This window comes from Cricetulus griseus, chromosome 5 (genome assembly GCF_003668045.3).
Source record: "Cricetulus griseus strain 17A/GY chromosome 5, alternate assembly CriGri-PICRH-1.0, whole genome shotgun sequence".
NCBI lineage: Eukaryota > Metazoa > Chordata > Mammalia > Rodentia > Cricetidae > Cricetulus > Cricetulus griseus.
Window position 1 is genome coordinate 165775745 of NC_048598.1, and position 24074 is coordinate 165799818.

General features: G+C 40.2%; 1 protein-coding gene across 1 annotated transcript; it reads right to left on the reverse strand.

Moving 5' to 3' along the window:
* Positions 1 to 541: 541 nt before the first annotated feature.
* On the reverse strand, positions 542 to 15737 carry Agr3 (anterior gradient 3, protein disulphide isomerase family member). Its single transcript, XM_035445129.1, has 7 exons — positions 15632 to 15737; positions 10279 to 10342; positions 2952 to 3004; positions 2149 to 2225; positions 1885 to 1948; positions 1401 to 1484; positions 542 to 727 (listed from the first exon to the last, which is right to left on the reverse strand). The coding sequence occupies exons 1-7, from the start codon at positions 15735 to 15737 to the stop codon at positions 678 to 680; spliced, it is 498 nt and encodes a 165-aa protein (XP_035301020.1). The 3' UTR covers positions 542 to 677.
* Between the last annotated feature and the right edge of the window lie 8337 nt (positions 15738 to 24074).

Consider the following 24074-nt stretch of genomic DNA (forward strand, 5'->3'; position numbering starts at 1 on the left):
AGATATAAAATTAGATTAGTGAACAAATGAAGAAGAGCTGAGGAAGTAGAAGTGATAGGGACTTCTCCGATGGCCCTTCTTCCTCTACTAGAGCCATATTAGTTACTGTTTGCAGCAATGAAAGTGTTTGACATTAACAACATAAGGAGGAAGACTCTGCTTTGGCTCAGGGTTTCAGAGGGTCTGGTCCATGGCCAGTTGGTCCATGTTAGGCAGAACAGTTGTAGGGGGGAAAGTGTGTGGCAGAGGCTCTTCCTCTTGGTCAATAGGAAGTAGAGAGAAAGATAAGAAGAGGAGGTACTCTCCATGAGCTACTATCACGATCTAGAACCTCTAGCTGGATCCCACCTTCTGAAGTTTCCAGAGCTTCTTTACTATTTGAGTAGCAAGCCTTCAAAACACGAGGCAGTGGGGACATTTCATACATAGAGCATAGCAACTCTGAGCTCATGGCAAACTGTCTAGTGATAGAGGTAAACATCAAACTACAGCAGCCTCGCACATTTCAACGTTTATTCAAATAAATTTTACCTTTGTGAATTAGCACAGACATGTTCACAAATCTGAATAGTAATGTTGCATAGTCCATGTACTTATTCATTTTGTGTTTGCTAGTGACTCAGAGCGTTTTGTTTCCCGTTTGACTTCTTAGAGTTGAAGCATCTTTCTATCATTCCTTACAACTCTGACTGGATAAGTCTTAGTGCTTTCTTCATGTTATCTACCACTGCAATAGGAGGAAACACATGTTGTGCCCTTAGTAAATGAAAGTAGTAGATGTTATCATCTAAATGGTAATATAGAACATTGGATTGTTTAATTTTTATACTAGTTGGCTCTTTAACATACAATATTATAAGCAAAAGGAATATTTGTAAATTCAGGGATTACATCAATCAGAGGTGGTTCATCAGATTCATTTACAATCAGCATTTCTATTCAGGGAGCCTTGAGAGGGTTTTCTAATTAGTTAGTTATTGAATGTATACAGTATTTCTACATCTGAGACCAATACCATCTTCTTAAATGTGGCTAATAGCGACTGTTATTAAAAATGTTTAAAGTCCTAAATAAATTTGTACCTCTTTACTTATAGGCATTTAAGACAGGCAAAATTGTCATGATTGTCCTCTGAGAACAGCACATGGGGTCTTTGACACCAGGAGATGGAATTATCTCTGCTAAAGTTTGTGTCACTTTAATGTCTGCTAAGTTCTTATTGATGTCATAATTCAGTGATCATTGGAAGTTACAGGCAACCCTGCTGAAACGAAGATTCTGAGTCCTCTGAGAAGGTTTTTTGGTGGGGGCAGGGAGCTGTGAGTCTGCATTTTAGATACCATGCCCAGCACCAGAGATTGGAATCATGGACAGCACTGTTGTGATTTATGAATACTCACACAAGGGTAAGTCCTGAGGTTCGTATGTGTACAGTCTGTTAGAGTATCTTCCAGTTATATCAGTCCTGACAGTCAAAGAAGGGTCTGTTAAAAAGCAACCCAAAACAAAGTCACTCAAACAGCGATTAACATGGTCTTAACATTGTTCGTTCTCCCACTCTAAAACCAAGGTCAGGCAAGTTTATTAGCAAAGTTAGTTCTCATGTGAATCCATGGCTCTCTTTTAATCTCTCTTGGGGTCTTGTTCTGAAAGTTGATTTAACAGCACAAATTGCTTATAAATATTAAAATCTGTAAGTAATATTGTGAATTTTGGCTAGAGATCTAAGAAGAACACAATACTATTGATTGGGTGAGAAATGACTCCCCCCCCCTTTAAATAGAATACTGCTTACGTTAGAGCCTCAACGCAAATCAAATGAAAGCAAGAATGCTGAGATTCCTGCTAGTTTTGCAAACCTGATAAATGAAGATGCACACATACCAACAAACATGATCCTTGGCACATACTGCCCATCAGGTGACAAGTTCTTGTCCGTGGTCTCATGCTAGAAGAAGATGAAATAAATGAACAATATTGGACTGCATAGCATTCTTTATGGAAACTAAATTTTCAATAAGTTATACATTAGGGCCTTTTAAAATTCTGTAGTAACTAATTCTTGACCATGCATGCTTTCTGGAAAAAAAAGAGTTAAAAATTTCTATGAAGTTCCAACATTAAAAAAACACTGTTGAGTTCATGTACCATGATATTCAGCATGATAAAGCCATTCTGAGCCATTTCTTGTATTTCTTCATTTTTGGAAAATTCCTGTTTTAGTGCTGTGAGGGAGAAAAATGTCAGTTAGCCAGTGTGTTTTTTATCATGTCCATCAATGACATGGGTGCAAATGGTTTGTTGTCCTTTACCACTTCCCTCCCTGGGAACCTATGAGCTAGAGTATGTCCATGGAGATGTCAAGGAACACTGACATTAATGAATGAAGTTTTATAATTTAAATTGCTCAGTAACTCATTGGTTAGAACAATTTCTGTCAGCAAGTTTTCCTAGTCACTTTGATTCTTTTAAAAAGTGTCACATTCCCAAGAGCACATTGTAGTTTCACATTCCACAAATACGAACAATCAGTGTAATCTTTTTTTTTTTTTCCAAGACAGGGTTTCCCTGTATCTTTGGAGCCTGTCTTGGAGCTCACTTGTAGACCAGTCTGGCCTTGAACTCACAGAGATCCATCTGTCTCTGCCTCCCAAGTGCTGGTATTAAAGGCGTGCACCACCACTACCTGGCAATCATTGTAATCTGTTGTCTTCACTGTGTCTCACTACTTAGGCCAGGTTTACCTTTGACTCACCATTCTTCTACTGCAATTACCAGAGGGCACCCCTAGATGGCTCTCATGTGGTCTTTAAGCATCTTGGTCAAATGGTGGTAGTCTGGGAATTACATTTCTAAAATGGGATTTGCCTGCGTGCCTTCTGAACAGTTCTCACAAGCTCACTTCTATCTCATGTTGGATATACAGTAAAATCCCCATAGACAAAAATTACCTTGACAGTATTGACAGTTTTCCAGGTGGTGAATAACCATCAATGGCTTGTTACTAGACAGAAAAAGCATAGAGTGAAGTTAAGAGATAAATGTTGAATAAAATTATAAAATAGAATTAGATTTAAGTTGTTGGTACTATGTACAATACTTAAATAAAAATCTCAGACTTGCACTTACAATGAAGCCTATATTAGGTAGTGTCACCCAGTATGTGGCCCCAGAACTCATCAAGTACAGTATTATAAACATGAGCTCACATAACATACTGAGTCAGAATTTGTGTGGGGTACAGGTACCATAGCTTAGAGTAGTAGGTGACACTTAGGTCCAATGTAGCATGTGTAGATAATTTGAGAATAATGCTATCTCCAGGCTCAAGGGATGCTAAAAACAAAATTATTTCTAATGAAAGCATGATATGTGATTTGAGAAGAGTCAATTTAAAATGTTCTTGGTTTATCTTTTAAGTTTTTAAAAAGTAGTCCTATTTGACCAGTTCCGTGTCTTTCCATTCTTGTGTTGACCTAAATTTACAATAATTCAATGAGAGTCCTCTACTAACACCTTTTTTCAGGGTCATTTTGATTTTGACTCTAAACTAGTTGGTTATACTAACTAACTTATTCCCTAACTCTAGTCAAAGAGCAAAGAGACAACAGTAATTACAGAAGGGATAAAATGAGTATGATGTAGACATTTGCACGTTTTAGGTTTCATCATTTCCCAAAAGGTTCTTATGGTGGAAGCAGGGCCCCAGTGGGACGATGACACGGTGGAAAATTTCAGGGTAGGAAGGTGGCTAATGGCTCTGTAGATAATAACAAAGGTAAATAATGGCTCTGTCCTCAAGACTATGTTAATGTATCTCCTGGGACTGGACTACTTCCCACAAGAATGCATTGCTGTGAGGCTGGAATTTTTTAATCCTCTTTGCATACAGTCATATCCTGTGATGCCATCTGCCATGAGGCCTCTTCAGAGCCAGGCAGACACTGATGTCCATGCTCTTGAATTTCTGGAGCTATTACCTCTTTGATTTACAAATTACCCAGCCTGATATATTTGATTATAGCAACACAAAATTGACTAAGGCAGATTATAGGATAATTTTTCAAATATGGCTTTGATAATAAGCTAATCACGGGCATCAAAAGAGAGTGATTTTAGGACATATTTATTCAACAAAAATTTTATGTATTAGTTGATTAATTAATGTGGACATGCTAGGCAAGCACTCTACTAGTTGGCTGCATTCCCAAGCCAGCATAAATCTTTTCAAAAGCAATTACAAAATGTAATTACATAAATAATCTATGTTGTATCCAGCATTTTTTTTTTTTAGTCTCAACAAATGTTAAACACAAACTTTGAATGATTAATTTTACTTCTCAAACTTGGATTAGAAGTACATTTTGGATAAGATCCTTCCAACTTACCTTTAAGATTTGTGGGCTAATTAGAAAACTGCCATTCACCAGCATTGCTATTGAGTTATTACAGATTGAGCTATGATGAATGAAATGTCATACCCACTTCTTACCAGCTGTGAGTCAAGTCTAAAGGTATTCAATGAGGCTTACACAGGCAGGTCAAGCCAGAGTCAGCCCTCCTGAGCCCAAGATGTTTAATGATACAATCACAGGCAGGTCTATATTCAGCCTTGTATGCATCAGCCGAGTAAGTTTTCTATTAGATAGCTTTTCTGACCATCGCCAATGCGGGTAGGCATCTTGAGGCAGAGCAGGCAGGGGCATGGGCCACTCTGCTTTTCTGACTGGCTGCCACTTCTTCCCAGTTTCTACAAGGCATCTTGAAGTGGCGGCTGTGCTTGAGGGTGATTGGAGGAAGTCTGGGGAAATCAACTCCAGCATCAGAAGAATCACTCTTAACAGTTTGCAAATGAGCTGTTACTCCATTTAAAGAAAAGCAGAGAGCCTATGGCAGAAACTGAAGTAGCTACAGCCTAAAACAAGTTTTTGTTTTGTTGTGTTTCTTCGGTAGAAGAGAGTAAATATCTGAGGGGCTGTGGCCACATTTTCATTTGCATACTTAACTCCACCACTGTCATGTAGAAGTGGTTAAAAGCAGTATTTGTGTTTCAGCAAAACATTTGTGAACACTAAAATGTGGGATTAGTGTCATTTTCACATTACAAAATACTATATCTTTATTTTCCCCAAATTTTAAAATTCTTAGTTCATATACTGTATATGAATCTGTGATCCCTGAGCTAAAACCTTATGAAATGGCGAGTTCAACTGTGAGAGGCCTGGGGGAGGGAGAGAAAGGGATAGAGGGAGGGAGGGAGACAGAGAGAGAGAGAGAGAGAGAGAGAGAGAGAGAGAGAGAGAGAGAGAGAGGAACATTTGGGACTCTAAAATCAGAGGCTGCCTGGGGCCCCACTACTTATCATCATTTGGTAGACTGCCTTTTCAATTCGTGCATTTTTCCCTTTTAAAATCAATTTTAAATTCATGTGACTTAAAACTTGAAAAGTAGAAGTTCCTCCTCTCAAATATGTCTTCCATAAGTAAGTAGTGGTATCATTTCATCTTCCAGAGGTTTGGGGCCAATTTCCTAAATGTGGGTGTGTCTTGTTTACAACCATAGATTTGTTTACAACCCTGTGTTCATAAGTATGAGTGTGTTCCTAAAAAACACAAGATGGGTACAGCCAAGACAATTTAGGGAGACCTCTCTGAAGTTAAAAAACAAAAATAAGACTGCAAACATGTATCTGCATATTTTCAATCTAACTTATGTCTTAGATCTTATTCTGTAGTTTTGAAAAAATATAGTATTCCACTAAATATGCTTGAACTTCCCTAATTAATCCCCTTGAAATGGATATTTAAATCATTTCCAACCTCCCATTTACATTTGAATAAGCACTTATCTGATGTACAGGCCTTTGTTATTTGTGTATGATTTTGCATCTGTGTGTGCATATTTGTGAATAAATTTCCAGAAGCAGATTTTTGTGTACCAAAGAATATGTGCATTCATATTGCTGGCTTATTCTCCATTGAAGATGTACCAATTCACGTTCTCTTTTGCAGGAAACACCTTGTGCCTCTCTTAAAATTCATCAGCAGTTTTAAATTATTTTGCCCAATGTGGAAAAAGAAAAGAGATTACTGCCATTTAGCTTCCTACAAAATAGTTCTCATATTTTCCCGTTGTGTATTATTTGTTCTGAACTATTGTATTCTTCACTCATTTGTTTGTGTTGACTTGAGATTTCTTTTTTCATTTTAAAGAGGACTTCATGTTAGAGTCCCTCCCTTTCCTCCCTTCCCCCTCCTTGGCCTTTGTCTTTCTCCATTGCATATGGCCATGCAGGAAAGCCAGATAGTCAGAAATACTGGTTTCTTTTGTTTACTTACCTGAAATCTTTTATGAGCTCTAATAGCCCCTGGGGTTTTCTCTGTATACAATCATTTCCTGTGCATATGGGAATGATTTAGTTTATACCCTTCTCATTTGATGCCTTTTATGTTTTTTATCTTGCTTAGTTTGGTTGCTCAGGACATCCAGAGATACTTAGAGAAAAACTTTCAACTCATCTATTGGGCTTGTGACGTAAGGGCATAAGGTTCTTGTGCTGAGGGCCAGCAATTCTAGAACTAGTTTGCTGTGAGTGTTAAGTTCTGTCAGATGCTTATCAGTATCTCTTGAGAGAGATCATGTGATTCTTCATTGTGTTAATACGGGATATCATGCTTATTAGCATATATTGATTGATCCTACATTCTAGAGTTAAAACCTATCCAACAATAGCTACTGATATTTTTAATGTGCTGTGGGATTCTATTCGCTAGAATCTTGTTAAGAATTTTTCAATTTGTGTTCATCAAGGATATCTTAGTCATTGTTCTATTGCTGTGAAGAGACACCATAGCCATGACAACTCTTTTAAATTAAAGCATCTAAGTGGGGCTGGCTTACAGATTAGGAGGTTTAGTCCATTATCATCATGGTGGGAAGCAGGGCAGCATGCAGGCAGACAAGAGTTGGAGAGGTAACTGAGAGTTCTACATCTGAATCCATAGGCTTGGCTTGATCATTAAAACCTCAAAGCCCACTGCCCATGACAGGCTTCCTTCAACAAGGTCATATGTCCTAATCCTTTCAAATAGTGCCACTCCATATGAGTCTATGAGGTCATTTTTATTCAAACCTCCAAAAGGGTATGACCTATTGTTTCTTTTTCTTTTTTTCTTTTCCTTTCTTGTAGTACCTGCCTGACTTTGTTATCAGGGTATTTCAAGCCTTATTAACAAAATTTAAATATATCATTTTCTTTCCATTTTTTAGATGAATTTGAGGAGGATTAATATTAATTCTCTAGTAGTTTACTAGGCAGGGAGTGTTAGCACAGAGCTGTACACCAGTGTATGGGGTGCTTAAGGCAGAAGCACAGCTTGCTGTTTCAAAAACAAACAAAAAATTAGAACCATCAGATATTGGGATTTGCTTTGGTGGAAGGCTTTTAAAATTATGAATACAATTTCTTTACTGGTCTGTTCAAATTTTCTATTCATGATTAAATCTTTATGGTTTTATGTATATGGGAAGTATGGGAATTTATGTTTCTGCTGGAATATTTAATTTATTAGCTTAATAGTTATTCAAAATAGTCTCTGATGACCATTTCTGTGATAACATTTTATTTGGTTGGTTGTGTTTTCTTCATTTATTTTTACTTTTATTTATGTGTATGTGTATTTGCATGTGTGTGTGTGTGTGTACGTGGTGTGTGTGTGTGTGTGTGTGTGTGTGTGTGTGTGTGTGTGTGTGTATGTGCAGGTACTGAGGGAGGCCACAAGCAACTGCTGGATCCCTTAGATCTGTGATACCATTTGTCATTTCTCCCTTTCATTCTGATTTTATTAGAATCCCTTCTTTTTCTTTGCTCATGTATTTACTACGATATTGGTTTTATCTCTTGTAAAAACTAAAAACCCAGCTTTTCTTGGTATGTTCCTGTCCATTGTATTCTTGAGTACTCATTTGCTTGTATTTGCTTTGGTTTTATTATGTCCTGCCTAATACTAATTTTGACCTTAGTTTCCTTCTTTGGGAGGGGGGATGAAGGGTGTCACAATATTAGATTATTTGGAATTTTCTTTTTTTTAAACAAAAAAGATAAAGATATTTATTCAGAAATCCCTCCCAAAGAAATTTCCCTCTTTGAATTGTTTCTAGTACATTGCAGAAAGTTTTAGTATATTGACCTTCCACTTTGGTTTGCCTCAAAATATTAAAAAACTTCCATTTTAATATTCTCTTTGACCCATTTGATGCACAATTCTGCGTGTGTGATATAGGTATGTGGTGCATGCACATGGGGGTTATGTGTGGTATAGGTATGTGGTGCAAGCACATGGCTGTTGTGTGTGGTGTGTATACAGGGTGCATGCACATGGGTGTTGTGTGTGGTGTGTGTACAGGGTGCATGCACATGGGTGTTGTGTGTGGTGTGTGTACAGGGTACATGCACATGGGTGTTGTGTATGGTGTGTGTACAGGGTATATGCACATGGGTGTTGTGTGTGGTGTGTGTACAGGGTATATGCACATGGGTGTTGTGTGTGGTGTGTGTACAGGGTATATGCACATGGGTGTTGTGTGTCGTGTGTGTATGGTGCATGCACATGGGTGTTGTGTATAGTGTGTGTACAGGGTACATGCACATGAGTGTCGTTTGTGGTGTGTTTATGTGGCATGTACACCTGAGTGTGTGTGTGCAAACACCCATTCGGTGCATGAAGAGGCCAGAGCAGCATGTCACTGTCATCCTCCATCAAAGCCTTACCTCATAATCATGAGGCAGGGTTTTTCCCTGAGCTGGAACTGTGCCATTCATCTAGAAGGGCTGCCCTGTGAGCTCCTGGGATGCACCTGTCTCCACAAAGTCTCATGGATTTCAGACTAGCTTGCTTGAACTTGCTACATAGCTAGGGATGACCTTGAACTTCTGATCCTCTTGCTCTTAGCTCCAGAGTCCTGGCATTATAGGTGTGTACTGTCACACTCATTTTATGTAACAATGAGGATTACCTTGGGGCTTTTGCCTGGTCTGCTAAAACTCTACCAGCTGGGCTGCACCACCAGCCCTAAATATTGACTTCTGTAACAGATGAATTCTTAGTCTTTTGTCTTCCTAGAATTTCCAGATGGAATCTTACCCTATCTGGGAAGATGCTTTATATGTTCTGAGGCTATAATTTGTTCATATGTTTTTTTCTTACACTCATATTTGGAAATGAGATTTTTCTCTAATATTTATTGTTTTGAGAACATTTAATTCAATTTTAATTTAATTTTCTGTGTTTTAACTTTAATGGGACATTACTATTCATCAGATATTTGATAAATTCTCCAGGAGATTTAGTAGATCTTTTTTTTTTTATTAGTTCAAATTAGGAACAAGCTTGCTTCACATGTAGGCCCGGCCCAGGATGAAGTGGTGGACTTTGGGGAGCCCCCATCGAGGGCCCCCACCCTGCCTGGGGAGTGGAGGCGGAGAAGGGATTTAGTAGATCTTTAAGGATAAAATGATGGAACATTTGGTCATCGAGTCTGGACCAGTTCCTGACACACAGCAGATCATGGTCAACTAGTAGTTGGCTGATTAAATATAACTATGAGTGTAAAATAAAGTTCCTCAAGATGCCTGGCTGACCAGACTGGCTGGAGGACTGTGCCTGTGAATGGCTTTCCTAGTAAGCTTAAGTAGTGCCTAGTGAGTGACACCATCTTATTCATACAGCTTACATTTAAAAGTTTGACTGTGTAATAAAGAAATTCATTGGGAGTTATTTAGAGCTTCTACAACTAAAAAATACCATTTGTTATGGTTTACACGTGAAATGTTCCCTCCCTGTAGGCTTGTTTGTTTGAATAATTGCTCCCCAGATGGTGGTGTGGTTTTGTGAAGCTTCGGAACCTTTGGAAGGTGGAGACAATGGGGGCTGGTGGGCAGTCCTTATAGGTTATAGGTGGCCTTTTTCTGGCCCACTCTCTGTTTCCTGACTGCCAGTGTGATGTCACCTGCTGCCTCTGCTGCCATGCCTTCCTCAGGATAATTCATTTTGTCCCTGAATCCTGACTCAGGATAAATCCTTTTCCTTTAAATTGCTCTGGTCAGGGGTCTGGTTACAGCGGTGAGAAGAGTAGCTAAAACGCTACTATAATAGCAACTGTGACATCACACAACAGAGCAAGAACTGTTTCATTCTCTCAGAAGCTAACACAACTGTTTTTGGTTCTTCCATGAGGCATAAGAAATGGTGTGTTAACCGTAACTGAGAGGGGTTTTACCTTTTGCGAGCATGAAAGAGACCTTCTTCATAAGTTTGTACCCAAGTGATGTCATCTCCCCATCCTGAAGAAGAGAGAAATTGATGCATTATTCAAGGCCAAAGGTCTCTCTGTCTGATGAGCAGATGTCAATCTACAGACATATGACAGCTCCAAAGCTGTTGCCTGACATCCAGTGTAAAAGATAGTACATTATATCTGGATACAAAGAAGGGGTGCCCTATCAGACTGTACTCTGGGGAATTTGGGAGTGTGCATCAAAACTTGACCCATTCATCAGTGCTGGATGATGGACAATGGTAGCTGAGAAGACATCTCTGGTCATGCAAAAGCTCTACCTTTCAGAATATATGAGAAATAGCAGTTATCAGCATACTTCTAAAAAACAGCCAAGAGTCCTTCTGACTATACTACAACTATATTACAACCTTTGTATCTTGAGTACCAAAGGATGCTGACTGCTTCTATGACAGTGCACACTGAGGAAAAGGAGTTCCAAATTCTACTTTTTTACTTGAAAAACATTGCAGAGAATTTCATGTTTGAACACACACACACACACACACACACACACACACACGAAACATTTATGGAGTGGAAAGGAGGGAAAGAGAAAGCTGTGATTACAGATACTCCACTGGTCTTGAAAAGAAAACAACAGCAGTTGGGAATTTGTGCTAGAGATTGAAGAATAAAGCACACAAGAAATAGAAGGTACAGAGCATACAGGAATATTGTAAGAGTGTTTAAGACTTGACCCAGGGATAGATGAGAAAGACTGAATTTTCTTTTTTTTTAATTTTTAAAATTTAAATTAGAAGCTTGCTTCACATGTCAATCCCAGTTCCTTCTCCCTCCCTTCCTCCTACCACCAACCCTCCCAACTCCCCTCTCCATCCCCCCTCTGCTCCCCAGGGAGGGTGAGGCCCTCCATGGGAGATTTCCAAAGTCTGGAGAAAGACTGAATTTTCATGAAAGAAATATTTGGAGTCTAGTTAAGTTCAAGTTTTCCTATGTCCAAATGTCAGCCTGCTGTGTGTAGATTTGATACCACAGGTATGTAACAGCTGTAATCAAGGGCAGAATCATGAAGTAAGATAAACATGATTCTGTGTTTCTTCTTGTTTCCTTTATTGGTTCTTTGGTAATAACTTTATTGAGATGTTATTCACAAATGATTCAATTCACTCATAGAAAGTGCACATTCTTTGTAGTATATTCCCAGAGTTACAAGGCCAAAACTACAATCAATTTTAGAATGTTCTCACCATCTCAAAGCAAATAGGTTTTTTAAAACTAATTACATTTATTTATCCATTTATTTGCATGTGGGGGATAATGTGCCTTAGCCCAAATGTGGAGCTCAGAGGACAACTCAAGGATGTGGGCAGCCTTTAATTACTTTTCTTTCTTTGCTTGTATTTGGTTTTAGGATTTATATTTAAATTTTTTTGTGTGGGTGTTTTGCTTGCATGTATGTATATACACTACATTTGTGGCTGGTAATCACGGAGGTCAGAATTGGATTCCAAGGAACTGAAGTTATAGAGGATATGAACTACCCTGTGGGTGCTGAGACTTGAGTCCAGGTCCCCTGGAAGAGCAGCCAATGCTCTTAACTGCAGAGCCATAATATCTCTAGCTCCTTCCATCTGTTGTAAATGTCACTCAAATTCTAGAGCTTTAGCAATGGAAACATTGCAGTTCTCATTTCCCACTCAATTTAATTCCACAGATACTAATAAGTCATCTGTTTTGTTTTAATTCACCAATCCATGGGAATAGAAGGAACAATAATATAACTTCCCAAATACCCATAGTTCTTCAGAGGAGCATGTTTCCAACAGTCTAGGTTGTAATCACCATGGGCCAAATGGACAGAATTTAAATTTTCCTCCAGGTCTAGATTCATAGCTACATTTTTGTATCTAGCTTTGGCTATGCCTTTTGGTTTTCTGTGATTTTATTCATTCATCAGCTATGCATTTATTGAGTATCTGCTGAATGCTAGTCATTGGACCAGGTCCTAGGTGTTCTTTTGTTAAACGGACATAGGAAATGTTGGTCCCCATATGTTTGTGTCTGTTTTAATCTTATTCATTTTCCTCACTATCTTCTGTTTTTGTCTCACTCATTTTTGCCATGAACTGTTTGGCCCCATCTCTGCTGCTCTGTGTACAAGGTACTCAGACTGGCCCCATCTCTGCTGCTCTGTGCATATGATACTCAGACTGTCTCTGCTGCTCTGTACACAGGTACTCAGAATCCTTTCACCGGCTCCTGCCTTTCCCCCTCCTTTTCACAGTCATTTCTAACATAGAAACATGTAGGGAGTCGTTCCTGCTTTCTCCATTACAATGATGGTGCCTGAAGGCACAGAATGTAAATTATTTCACAGGCGCTGGGTAATTTCCATTCCTTTGATCTCTGCCTATCCCGTGGCTCATTTGGCCTGAGGAGCTAAAGCCATTCATAGGGTAACACATCCCAGGCGGGCTGCCAGCCTTTATTAAGGAATGGGATTCTTGGGCAGGAGTCTCCGCTCTGGTAAGCTTATGCTCTCCTCTCTCAAGATGCATTAAAGCTTTCCTGCAGAAGGATCTGAATGTCCTGTGTGATTCTTGCCGGCGAGAATATCGCGCGGGACATCTGGTGCCGAAACCCGGGAACTTGTTAACATCGCCGGCACTGCGGAGACCCCCTAACGGGGTGGATTCAGAACTGCAGGGTGGTAAATTCGGAGAGGTATGTCTTTTCTGGACTTTGGCTTGGGAATGTTGCTATTTTGGGAGGTTAGTGTAGAGGCTTCTGTGCTTTTACTAGGAGCCATTTTGACCTTTCTCACTGTTGTAGCAATCTTAAAGAAGTCCAGATGTCCCGCGCTATGGCCTCGCCGGCAAGAATCACACAGGACACTCGGATCCTTCTGCAGGAAAGCTTTAATGCATCTTGAGAGGAGAGCATAAGCTTACCAGAGCGGAGACCCCGGGCCAAGAATCCCATTCCTTAATAAAGGCTGGCAGCAGTCGCCTGGGACGTGTTACCCTATGAATGGCTTCAGCTCCTCAGGCCAAATGAGCCACGGGATAGGCAGAGATCAAAGGAATGGAAATTACCCAGCGCCTGTGAAATAATTTACATTCGGTGCCTTCAGGCACCATCATTGTAATGGAGAATGCAGGAACGGCTCCCTACAGAAACAGACAGCCAAATATAAGCCAGCTCTCAATGCAGTGACTCACAGCATTAGTAATAATTTTCTCTATTCAAACAGTGTCTCAATAACTGAAGTTGTAGAATCAAGCTGTTCAAAGTTAAGACAAATGTACTCCAATTCATTTTCATAAAATTTGCCAAAAAGGAGGCCAGAAAGGTGGCATGGCAGTACAGGCTGTAAGTATTATGGCAGATTGGATGTACAGGGATTCTGGCACTTGGGAGCCAAAGAATACTGAGTGTCACAGTTCAGGTGGGGAAGTATTCTGACAATCGGGAGCCAAGGGATACCTCAGGTCACAGAAGCACAGCAGCTTATAATCCTGCTCCAGGGAAATTCTTCCCTAGTGTATCATCTCTGCTCCTGCAGGGGAGGGTTTCCCCAGAGAACTTGTTACAGTTCAGTTCAGCTCACTCAGCTCTGCTCTGGCTCTGGCTAAGAGTTGTTACTTCTCTCCTCTGGTGAAGGAATGTCTTACCCAAACCTCATTCAAGAGATTTATTAGGAGGGACGTATCCAGGAGAGGTGCTGGCAGAGGACAGCCAGCCAGCCAGCCACGAGCTGAACAGGAACAGGGTTTGTATAGGGCTTCTAAGGGGTGGAGTTTTCCCAGGAAGATTTCCTGGGTGGGGATTGGTCAGATTTCAATCCCTGACCTCAGATTGGCTAAATGATTCCCTGCTCAGGGATTAGTTGGTTTTCTGCACATGTTCAGGGCCAGATCTGGCTCTGGTTTCGGGGCCAAAGTGTGCTTCTTTTACTCATCCTTTGTAGCTTTTTGGCTCTAATTTTAGGACCAGGGAATATTTCTTTCACTGGCTCTGATTCCAGGGACAAAGTGTGTTTCTTTGGCACTGGTTTCAGTGTCAGGGGGCATTTCTTTGGTTCTGGTTGCAGGGCCAAAGTATGTTTCTTTGGCTGGCCCTTTTCCCCTACACAGGGGATGACATCAAACTCCAGTTGATGACTGGAGTTTGGTCCCTGGAACTCAAATAGTGGAAGGAGAGAATATTCAGCAAGTTCAGCTAGTTGTCTTCTGACCTTGACACAAGGGTAATAAACCTTTGCTGCAGATTTTTCGATCAGCATCTAAATGGGCTGCCTGGAATATCTTCTACCACAGTCATAGCGATGCCACTGAGCTCCACTGTGGACCAGCTTGAAGAGCAATGAGTAATTTAGTCTTGGGTTGTTTAATTTCACTAAGCTACTTATTTTTATAACTGTTTGTTTGTGTGGAGAGCTATGTGATAAATTTTATCCAGGGAAATGATTTTACCCTTTATTTATTTTCAATATATATTGCCTTTCTAGACATATAGATTGTGGTTGCTAGGCTAAAGTTGAATTACTTCACTTAGGTAAACAATATGGGCACACAGCTGGCACTCTATAGATCTGAAGAAACAAATGGCCTCGAAGCCACCTGCGGGGGATTGTCACTGTACACTCTGCTTAGAGCAGCAGTCTAAAGAGCAGACAAGCACTGCGTGGCCATTCTGATTGTTTGAATCAATTGTGTGGGGACAAATGATTCTCAGTATTTTTCTCCATGGAAATAAAAAAAAAAAACTAATTTTGAGGACTGTTTCTTTATTATTCTTTTGGATATGAAGATTTATTTGTTTCTTAAACCAAAGTAAAACTGTAAGTATAAGAAAATAGAAGATTTTCTGAAGCTGAAGCAAAAGGCAAATGTCTAAATAGTTAATCAAAGCTATAGATACCAAGTCAGTTCTTTATGTCTGCAAAGGATGCAGCAAATTGTGGCTATGGAGCCAGGCACAGTGGTGCACACCTGTAATCCCAATGCTTGGGAGACAGAGGCAGGCAGAGCTTTATGAGGTTTAGGCGAGCCTGGTCTACATAACAAGTTCCAAGCCAGCCAAGTCTACATGGTAAGGCTTTGTTTTGAAAACAAAGCAAGCAAACCCCAAACCCAAGGACTGTTATTTATTTGAAATTTGGGTTTTTACTGTCTAAAATAGATTATCCCCATTTATAACCATCTGTTTTAAAGTCACACATAACAAATATCTAGTTTTTTGCTTATCATCAAACTATAAATGAATATACTAGGTATTTTGAGAACAGTTGAAATGACTGAGTTTTGAAACTCCAGTGAGATTACCGTACCTCTTGAGAGTGTCTGAGGAGGTCTCTTTTCTTTTTTGATAGCAATGGCAAGGTTGGAAGAAACTGTAATCATCAAGAGGCAGAGGGCCAAAGTGGAATGGAGCATCGTGTCTTCTAGAAAGTCACTCAGAGGCAGCTAGATGGCAGAAAATAATTTTCAGAATTTGGTCATTTCCAACAGTTTGCTATTAAAAGATATTTGGATAAACCCCATGCCAACCAGTTCTCTTGATTTCACATTATAAAATCTTTTGGGATTGTTTTTTTAAAGCATTTAAGAACATTGAGCCATCTTAGTAGATACTAAGTTTGTGAAGTTCTGGATATCGTGGCACAGAATGACATTCAAGAGCAGGTTGAGGGCACCCAGCTGGCCCTGAGGTCACTGTGGTGTGGGTAGCTTCCCAGTGAAACTCAAAACATGATCCTGTTCATTAATCACCTTCACACTGCAGCATGCAAGGCAAAGCTGACTCTTGGCACGCACAAGTGCTCTTTGTCTTTTCATCTTTCTGGGCTGAATACCTGAAAACATCCCCTTAACTCTACAGCAAAGTGAGCTCACTGCTGCAGCTCTGGATAGGAAGCAAAGCAGAACTCGGATGAGCCTTGCTTCTTTCTCAGTGCTCTGTCGTCACATAACTTCCCCGGGCTTCCCAACAGTTGGCCTTGCCCATCAGTTTGCAGTGCTTCCCATTAAAAACTGCTGTGTACCGTCACATTGCTAAAAGTAAACATTTGAAGAACAGAGTGGAAGGAAATGTACAGATATTCTTCATGTTTGATTCAAATTTCCTAAAACATTTTTGCTGCTGACATGTGTTATTTGGCAGTGAATTCCACCATAATAATGAAATTTCCTAGCCCAAATTTAATAATTGGTTATTAAATTTGATTATGTTTGAGTTGACTATATTTAGCTCCACTAAGAATTGTGGGAAATGGAAAGACTAGTAAGACACAATAATTTGGTCTCACGAAACACCTGGTGATTATAACAGTTAGTATAAAAATGGCATTTGAGATCTCGGAGGACACAGCTCAGTGGAGGTTTATAGAGCCTAGTTTCTCTAGATGCTTTCCTGTCCCTCTCTTGGCAGTATGATCTCATTCCCAGTGATGTCTCTTCTGTCCCATCTCTGAACTGATGGTGTTTGCCATCCCAGGTTAGTCTTATTGAAATTACTTCCTTCCATCCAACAGGCTCTAAAAATTCTGCTAACTGGTGACCATGTTGGGTAACACTATCCGTTTTGGTTCTTACAGTTTAGGAAGTCATGAAACATTGTAGAATGTTGTCTTGCTCCCTTAAGGTCTGGCCGTCTTTTACCTGGAAGACGGAATGAATGCTACGGCAGATTCTATCAGGGAACATGGAAAGCCTGGGACAGAAAACCCACTTTGTGAGGGTCAGCTTCAATCAGGTCGAAAGTCGCACTAGAGAAGTTGAAAAGCCACCTACAATAGAGTCCTATCAGCTTCTAGAAGGTCTCCAGATACACTATAGGTGGCAAATAATAATAATAAAATAAATTTAAAAAACCTGAGATTGGCTGTGAGGCTTCATCCTCCTCGAGGAAAGTTCAAAACTGCTTCAGAATCTTTTGGGATCTTAGAGGAAGAGGTAAGAAAACTTAAGCTGGAGAGTGTTGGGAAAGTCCTTGGTGTTAGGAATAGATGAATATGTGAAATCTACATCAAGAAAAGAGAATGGTGCAACTTCCACATCTATGGATTTTCAGGCCAATTTCAGAATTGAGGAGGAACTCAGTAATTCTTAATTCCAAGTGCTTATGTACTTATTACATATTTATGTACTATTGTCAAGCACCTCTTTATATTCAAAAGTGAAAACCTTTCTTAGATGTTGCAAAAAAGATACTGACTGTTTTCAAAGCAGTATAGCGTCTATATTGTTGTTTGGGACTGAGTAGTGCTTCCCTTGGTCAGCATGTGACTTGCCGAGAGTCCTTAAGTTCTAGCTGGAAGAGACAGGCAAGGGACAGGCATCTGGAGGAATTCAGACCATTACTACATTATAGCAGCGTCTGATGCCTTTGGGAAGCACCAACTTCCATGTCTACCATCAGGCTTTAGCAACATTGGCCAGCTAGCATTTCCTGACACCACACTTGTATCTCTGAAAAGAAATTTAATGTAAGCCATTTTCTTCAATATTGAAAATTTCTGTATTTTAAAATAAAACTTTAGGGGACTGGTGAGATGGTTCAGTGGTTAACAGCACTGGCTGCTGCTTCCAAAGGACACAAGTTAAATCCCCAGCACCCACATGGCAGCTCACAACTGTCTGTAACACCAGTTCCAGGGCATTTAGCACCCTCACCCAGATATACATGCAGGCAAAATACCAAATGCACATGAAATGAAAAGAAATAAAAAACCAAGCTATTTTAAAAACCAAATAAAATTAACAAAACAAAACATAAAACAAGGGAACACTATTGCTTTAACTTAATTCTATTTTTAACATGAATTAAAAGTAAAACTATGAAGCCAGCACAGGAAACCAAGTCAATATCAGCAGCAAAACATAGTTTCATCTCATGTTTCGCACTTTTAAGCAAGAGCCTCACTTTTAAATAGCAAACAATTAATTGACCATTTAAATGTAGCAGAGACTGAAAGATTGAACACTGAGTAGTCTGGAAGTTTTGCTTGCTTACCTGAGCTTCCCACCGATCTTGTTAGAAATATATTCTGGATGTTTCCCTTTGCAAAGGGGTGTGGATTTATAGACACACACACCTGACCTACTGCTCTAGCTGCACGGCAACAAGGGTGCTGTCACCTGTCTGCTCACAAACACAGGCTTGTCCAAAGAACTTGGCTTCTTCCCAGTTCTCATGCTCTACACAGTGACAAAGCTCTCCTCATTCTACAGTGAGATCACATGTCTTCACAAAATGACACCAAAAACTTGGTGCTTTTTTTTCCTCTACCATTTACTTTCCAAGGTAATTGGATGTTTGGCAAGATTTCAACACTGTAAGAAAAAAGAAAGGAAACAGAGGAAAAGCCAGCAGGGGTGGGGGACAAATGTAGAAACTGTGTGTACACCATTGTTCCCAGTGAGAGGAGAGGCCTCGAGTTTTGAGGATTAGATACAAAGCAAGTAGAAATTCTTCTAGGTGGCTGGATAACAGGAGTATAATAAAGAGCTAATGGGATTAGACTTTCTTTGTTTTTTCTTTAAAGGGAGAGAGGGGGGAGGGAGAAGCAGGGATGGAGGAGAGAGGGAGAACGGTTTCAAATATTTTAATATTTTCATGATTTGGTTATTCTTTGCAATTTTTTGGTTTGTTTTGGGTATTGTTATATGCTGTTTTTACACCCAATTTCTGAATTTATCTCATTTAGTTTTAGGGAATGGCTGTGTTTCAGTGACTTGCTGTGATGTTCCTGTTAGTTGAATAATGGGATCTCCTGTGTGTTTGTGGGCAAGTCAGCTCACCAGTGCCATCCACGCTGCCAGCCTCTAGTAGGATGACATTGTCATCTTCTAATAGTGGCAAGTTGATCAGAAAGTCTTGGAAGTAAGTGCTGCTTGCTAATGAACTTTCTTCTGGTTATCATTTACTTAATGGCTAATATCTACTTATAAGTGATTTATATTTCTGGGTCTGTGTTACCTCACTCAGGATGACTTTTTCTGGTTCCATACATTTGCCTGTCAATTTTACTATGTTACTGTCTTTTTTAAACAGTTGACTAATACTCCATTGTTTAAATGTAGCACATTTTCTTTATCCATTCTTCAGTTGAGGGACCTCTAGGTTGTTTCCAGTTTCTGGCTGTTGTGAATAAAGCTGCTATGAACAGAGTTAAGCAAGTGTCCTTGTGGTAAGATGAAGTGATCTTTGGGTATATGCCCAAGAGTGCTATAGCTGGATATTGAGATAGATCGATTCCAATAATTTCATATTGGATTATTTGTTGGATCACTCGATTTTTTAATATCTAGTTTCTTGAATTCTTTATATATTTTGGATGTTAATCATCTGTCAGATGTGGAGTTGGTGAAGATCTTTTCCCATTCTGTAGGCTACTGTTTTGTCTTATTGGCAGTGTCCTTTCCCTTATAGAAGCTTTGTAGTTTCATGAGATCCCATTTATTAATTGTTGATCTTAGTGCCTTCATAACTGGTGCTCTGTTCAGGAAGTTGTCTCCTGTGCCAATGTGTTCAAGGCTGAGCTCTATTTTCTTGTCTATCAAGTCCATTGTCCCTTGTTTTATGCTGAGGTCTTTAATCCATGTGGATTTTAGTTTTGTGCAGGGTGATAGCTATGGATCTACTTGCATTATTCTACATTCAGACACCTGGTTAGACTAGCACCATTTATTGAAGATGCTTTTTCTTCCTAGTATGTATTTCTGGTTTATTTATGAAGATTCAGGTGTCCACAGGTGTGTGGATTTATGTCTGCATCCACAATTCAATTCCCTTTGTTTTTATGCCAATAATATGAGTTTTTATTACTATAACTCTGTTTCTCTTGGGGGGGGGTAGAGAAAGTGTTTCTCTGTGGCTTTGGAGGCTGTTCTGGAACTAGCTCTTGTAGACCAGTCTGGTCTTGAACTCATAAAGATCTGCCTGCCTCTGCTTCCTGAGTGCTGGGATAAAGGCTTGCACCACCACTGACTGGCACTACTATAACTCTGGAGTACAACTTGAAATCAGGGATGGTGAAACCTCTAGCAGTTCTTTCATCGTACATGATTGTTTTGCTATTGGTGGTGTTGCTTTGTTTTTCCATATGAAGTTAAATATTGTCCTTCCAAGGTCTGTAAAGAATTGTGTTGGAATTTTGGTAGGAATTGTATTGAATTTATAGATTGCTTTTGATAAGATGGCAATAAACATGGGAGAGCTTTCCATCTTTGGATATCTTCCTCAATTTCTTTGTTCACAGACCTGACATTTTTTTTGTTTTGTTTTGTTTTTTTGAGACAGGGTTTCTCTGTGTAGCTTTGGAGCCTATCCTGCCACTCGCTCTGAAGACCAGGCTGGCCTCAAACTCCAGAGTGCTGGGATTAAAGGCATGCTCCACCAATGCTCGGCCAGACCTGACATTTTTATCATACAAGTCTTCCACTTGCTTGGTTAGAGTTACCTCAAGATATTTTATATTATTTAAGGCTATTTTGAAATGTTTAAGGTGTTGCTTCCCTGAATGTTTTCTCAGCCATTTGTCATTTGTATATAGGAGGGCTACTGATTTTTTTAGTTAATCCTGTATCCAATCACTTCACTGAAAGTGTTTATCAGCTATGGGATAAAATCATAGATGTGGCCTGGTGGAATTTTTGGGCCACTTATGTCTACTATCATATTATATTCAAATAACAATACTTTGGCTTCTGCCTTCACAATTTGTATCCCCCTGATCTTCTTCTTTTTTTTTTTAAAGATTTTATTTATTATGTATGTAACATTCTGCTTCCATGTGTATCTGCACATCAGAAGAGGGCATCAGATCTCATAACGGATGGTTGTGAGCCACCATGTGGCTGCTAGGAATTGAACTCAGGACCTCTGGAAGAGCAGACAGTGCTCTTAGCCTCTGAGCCATCTCTCCAGCCTGCCCCCGATCTTCTTGAAAGACCCCAGAAGGGGTACTTTCGCAGAAGGAGACCCATACCCAGGAATCAGCGAGACCACGGACTTGGATGCAAACCGCAAGAGGTTTTATTGGAAACACGGGTACCCGGGGCGACTTAGCTCCAGTGGGGCCAAGCGCCCCGAGCCAAGGGAGAGAGGTCCTTATATAGCAAAAAGCACAGTGCAGAAGCGAAAAGCATAGTTACAGGGATTCTATTGGACAATTTAATGAGGTACAGAGCATTTTCTCAAGGTCTGATAATCAGGCGAAGCGGCCTTGGCTCTACTTATCTTCCTCCGCGTCCAGATGGCTGACCTTGGGACGGAGCGTTCCCCATCAGGCGGGGGCGCGGTGGGGGGGCGCCCTCTCGCCGCCTCGCGGACTTCTCGCTCGGCCCCAGCCCCGGGGCGCAGTGCCAGGCGGGCGGGCCAGGGGCGCGAGCCCCGCCGGGGTGAAGGCTTGGGAGGGAGCCGGTGGCCGGGCGTGCGGCAGCAGGGGAAGTGGAGGCCGGCGGGGGTGGGGATCGGGGAAGCGCGCCCCACCAGCTGCCGACCGGAGGAGGAGGCAACTTGAGAAAGAGAGAGCTAAGGGGCGGGGGTCTTTCAAGGGGTGCCCCCCAACATCTGCAATCGCAGCTGCAGCAGGGACAGCAGGATGAGGGGAAGCAGGGCGGCGGGAGCACCCCATTTCCTCCTCGGCCAACTCTCCTCCCGCCCCCACCTGGTCCCCATCCTCCCCAGCCCATCCCGCCTGCTCCAGAGAGAACACCCAGCACCGGCACAGGCGGGGAAGACAAAGAGGCAGTGGGTCTTTCATTCTTAAGTTGTCTTATTGCTCTAGCTAAAAGTTCAAGTATAATATTGAATAGATATGGTGAGAGTAGACAGCCTTGTCTTGTTCCTGATTTTAGTGGAATTGCTTTGAGTTTCTCTCCATTTAATTTGATGTTAGCTATAGATTTACTGTATATTGCCTCTATTATGTTTAGGTATGTCCCTTGTATTCCTGTTCGCTCCAGAACCTTTATCATGAAGGGGTGTTGGATTTTTGTCAAAGGCCTTTTACGAATCTACTGAGATGATCATGTTTTTTTTTTCAATTTGTTTATATGATGGATTACATTGACAGATTTTCATATGTTTAACCATCGCTGTATCTGTGAGATGAAGCCTATTTTATCATGATGGATGATAATTTTTTTAGACCTTATATATTTAATACAGTGTGTTACTCCTGTACAAATGGAAAAAAATTAAGTTCAACATTTCTAGACCAATATGGCTGTTAATTTCTGTACAATACCAACTCAACACGGTAAACTGGGATAATTTTTTCTAAAGTTGACAGCACAGCTAAAGTTTCCAAAAATTCAAATTATATATGTATATATATATTTATATTTATATAAAAAGACCAATAATAGCAGTATGTTATGCATCAATAGCAGAAACAGCTTTTCCAGGTTCTGCAGTCATTTGAACAAAATTGTAGAGACATCCAGCACACTCCATTTAAAAACAACAACAACAACAACAAAAGTAAAAAAACAAAATCCCAGAAAACAGCACAGTTCTGTTACTCTTGTGGTACCTGGCACCATTTTTTAAAATTAGCTTCTCAATCATCATCTGGAAGGAAACCATTCTGAGCAACATCATTAAAAACAGCTCTGATAAAGCACGCTCGCTACTATGTATCATAAAGCAGGTCCACATATGAGTGAGTACATATCATGTTTGTCTTTTTGTGATTGGGTTACCTCGCTCAGAATGGTTTCTTTGAGTTCCATCCATTTTACTGCAAATTTCAAGATTCCATTGGTTTTTTCTGCTGAGTAGTACTCCATTGTGTAAAAGTACCCTGGAGGCATCACCATCACTAACTTTAAGCTCTATTACAGAGCTATAGTCCTGAAAACAGTTTGGTATTGGCACAAAAATAGACAGGTAGCCCAATGGGATAGAGTTGAAAACCCTGATATTAACCCACACACCTACAAACACCTGATTTTTGGCAAACAATCCAAATATTTACGCTGGAACAAAGAGAACATCGTCAACAAATCATGGGGCATTACTGGATGCTAACATGTAGAAGACTACAGATAGACCCAAGCCTTTCGCCCTGCACAAAACTTAAGTCAAAATGAATCAAAGACCTCAATATAAACCCAGCCATACTGAACCTAATAGAAGATAAAGTGGGAAATACCCTTGAATTAATCGGTACAGGAGACCGCTTCCTGAACATAACACCAGTAGCACACACACTGAAATCAACAATTAATAAATGGGACCTCCTGAAACTGAGAAGCTTCTGTAAGGAAAAGGACAGAGTCAGCAAGACAAAGCGACAGCCTACAGACTGGGAAAGATATTCACCAACCCCACATCTGACAGAGGGCTAATCTCCAAAATATACAAAGAACTCAAGAAGCTAGTCTCCAAAAACACCAAACAATCCAATTAAAAACTGGGTACAGAACTAAATAGACAATTCTCAATAAAGGAATCTAAAATGGCTGGAAGACACATAAGAAAGTGTCCAACATCCTTAGGCACATAGGAAATGCAAATCAAAACAACTCTGAGATACCATCTTACTCCTGTCAGAATGACTAAAATAAAAAAAAAAAACACCAATGACAGTTTATGCTGAAGAGTATATGGAGAAAGGGGACCTCTCCTCCACTGCTGGTGGGAGTGCCAACTTGTACAGCTACTTTGGAAATCAGTATGGTGACTCCTCAAGAAAATGGGAATCAGTCTACCACAAGATCCAGCAATTCCATTCCTAGGCATATACCCAAAAGAAGCTCATT

Bases quoted from the DNA above. Each gene is read 5' to 3' on its own strand.
- Agr3 (XM_035445129.1), bottom strand. From the start codon at position 15,737: ATGCTCCATTCCACTTTGGCCCTCTGCCTCTTGATGATTACAGTTTCT. The intron at 10,343-15,631 runs GTACGGTAATCT...TCTCTTCTTCAG, and splicing joins TCCTCAGACACTCTCAAGAG to GATGGGGAGATGACATCACT. The intron at 1,485-1,884 runs GTATGTGTGCAT...GCTTTTTAACAG, and splicing joins GCCAAGGATCATGTTTGTTG to ACCCTTCTTTGACTGTCAGG.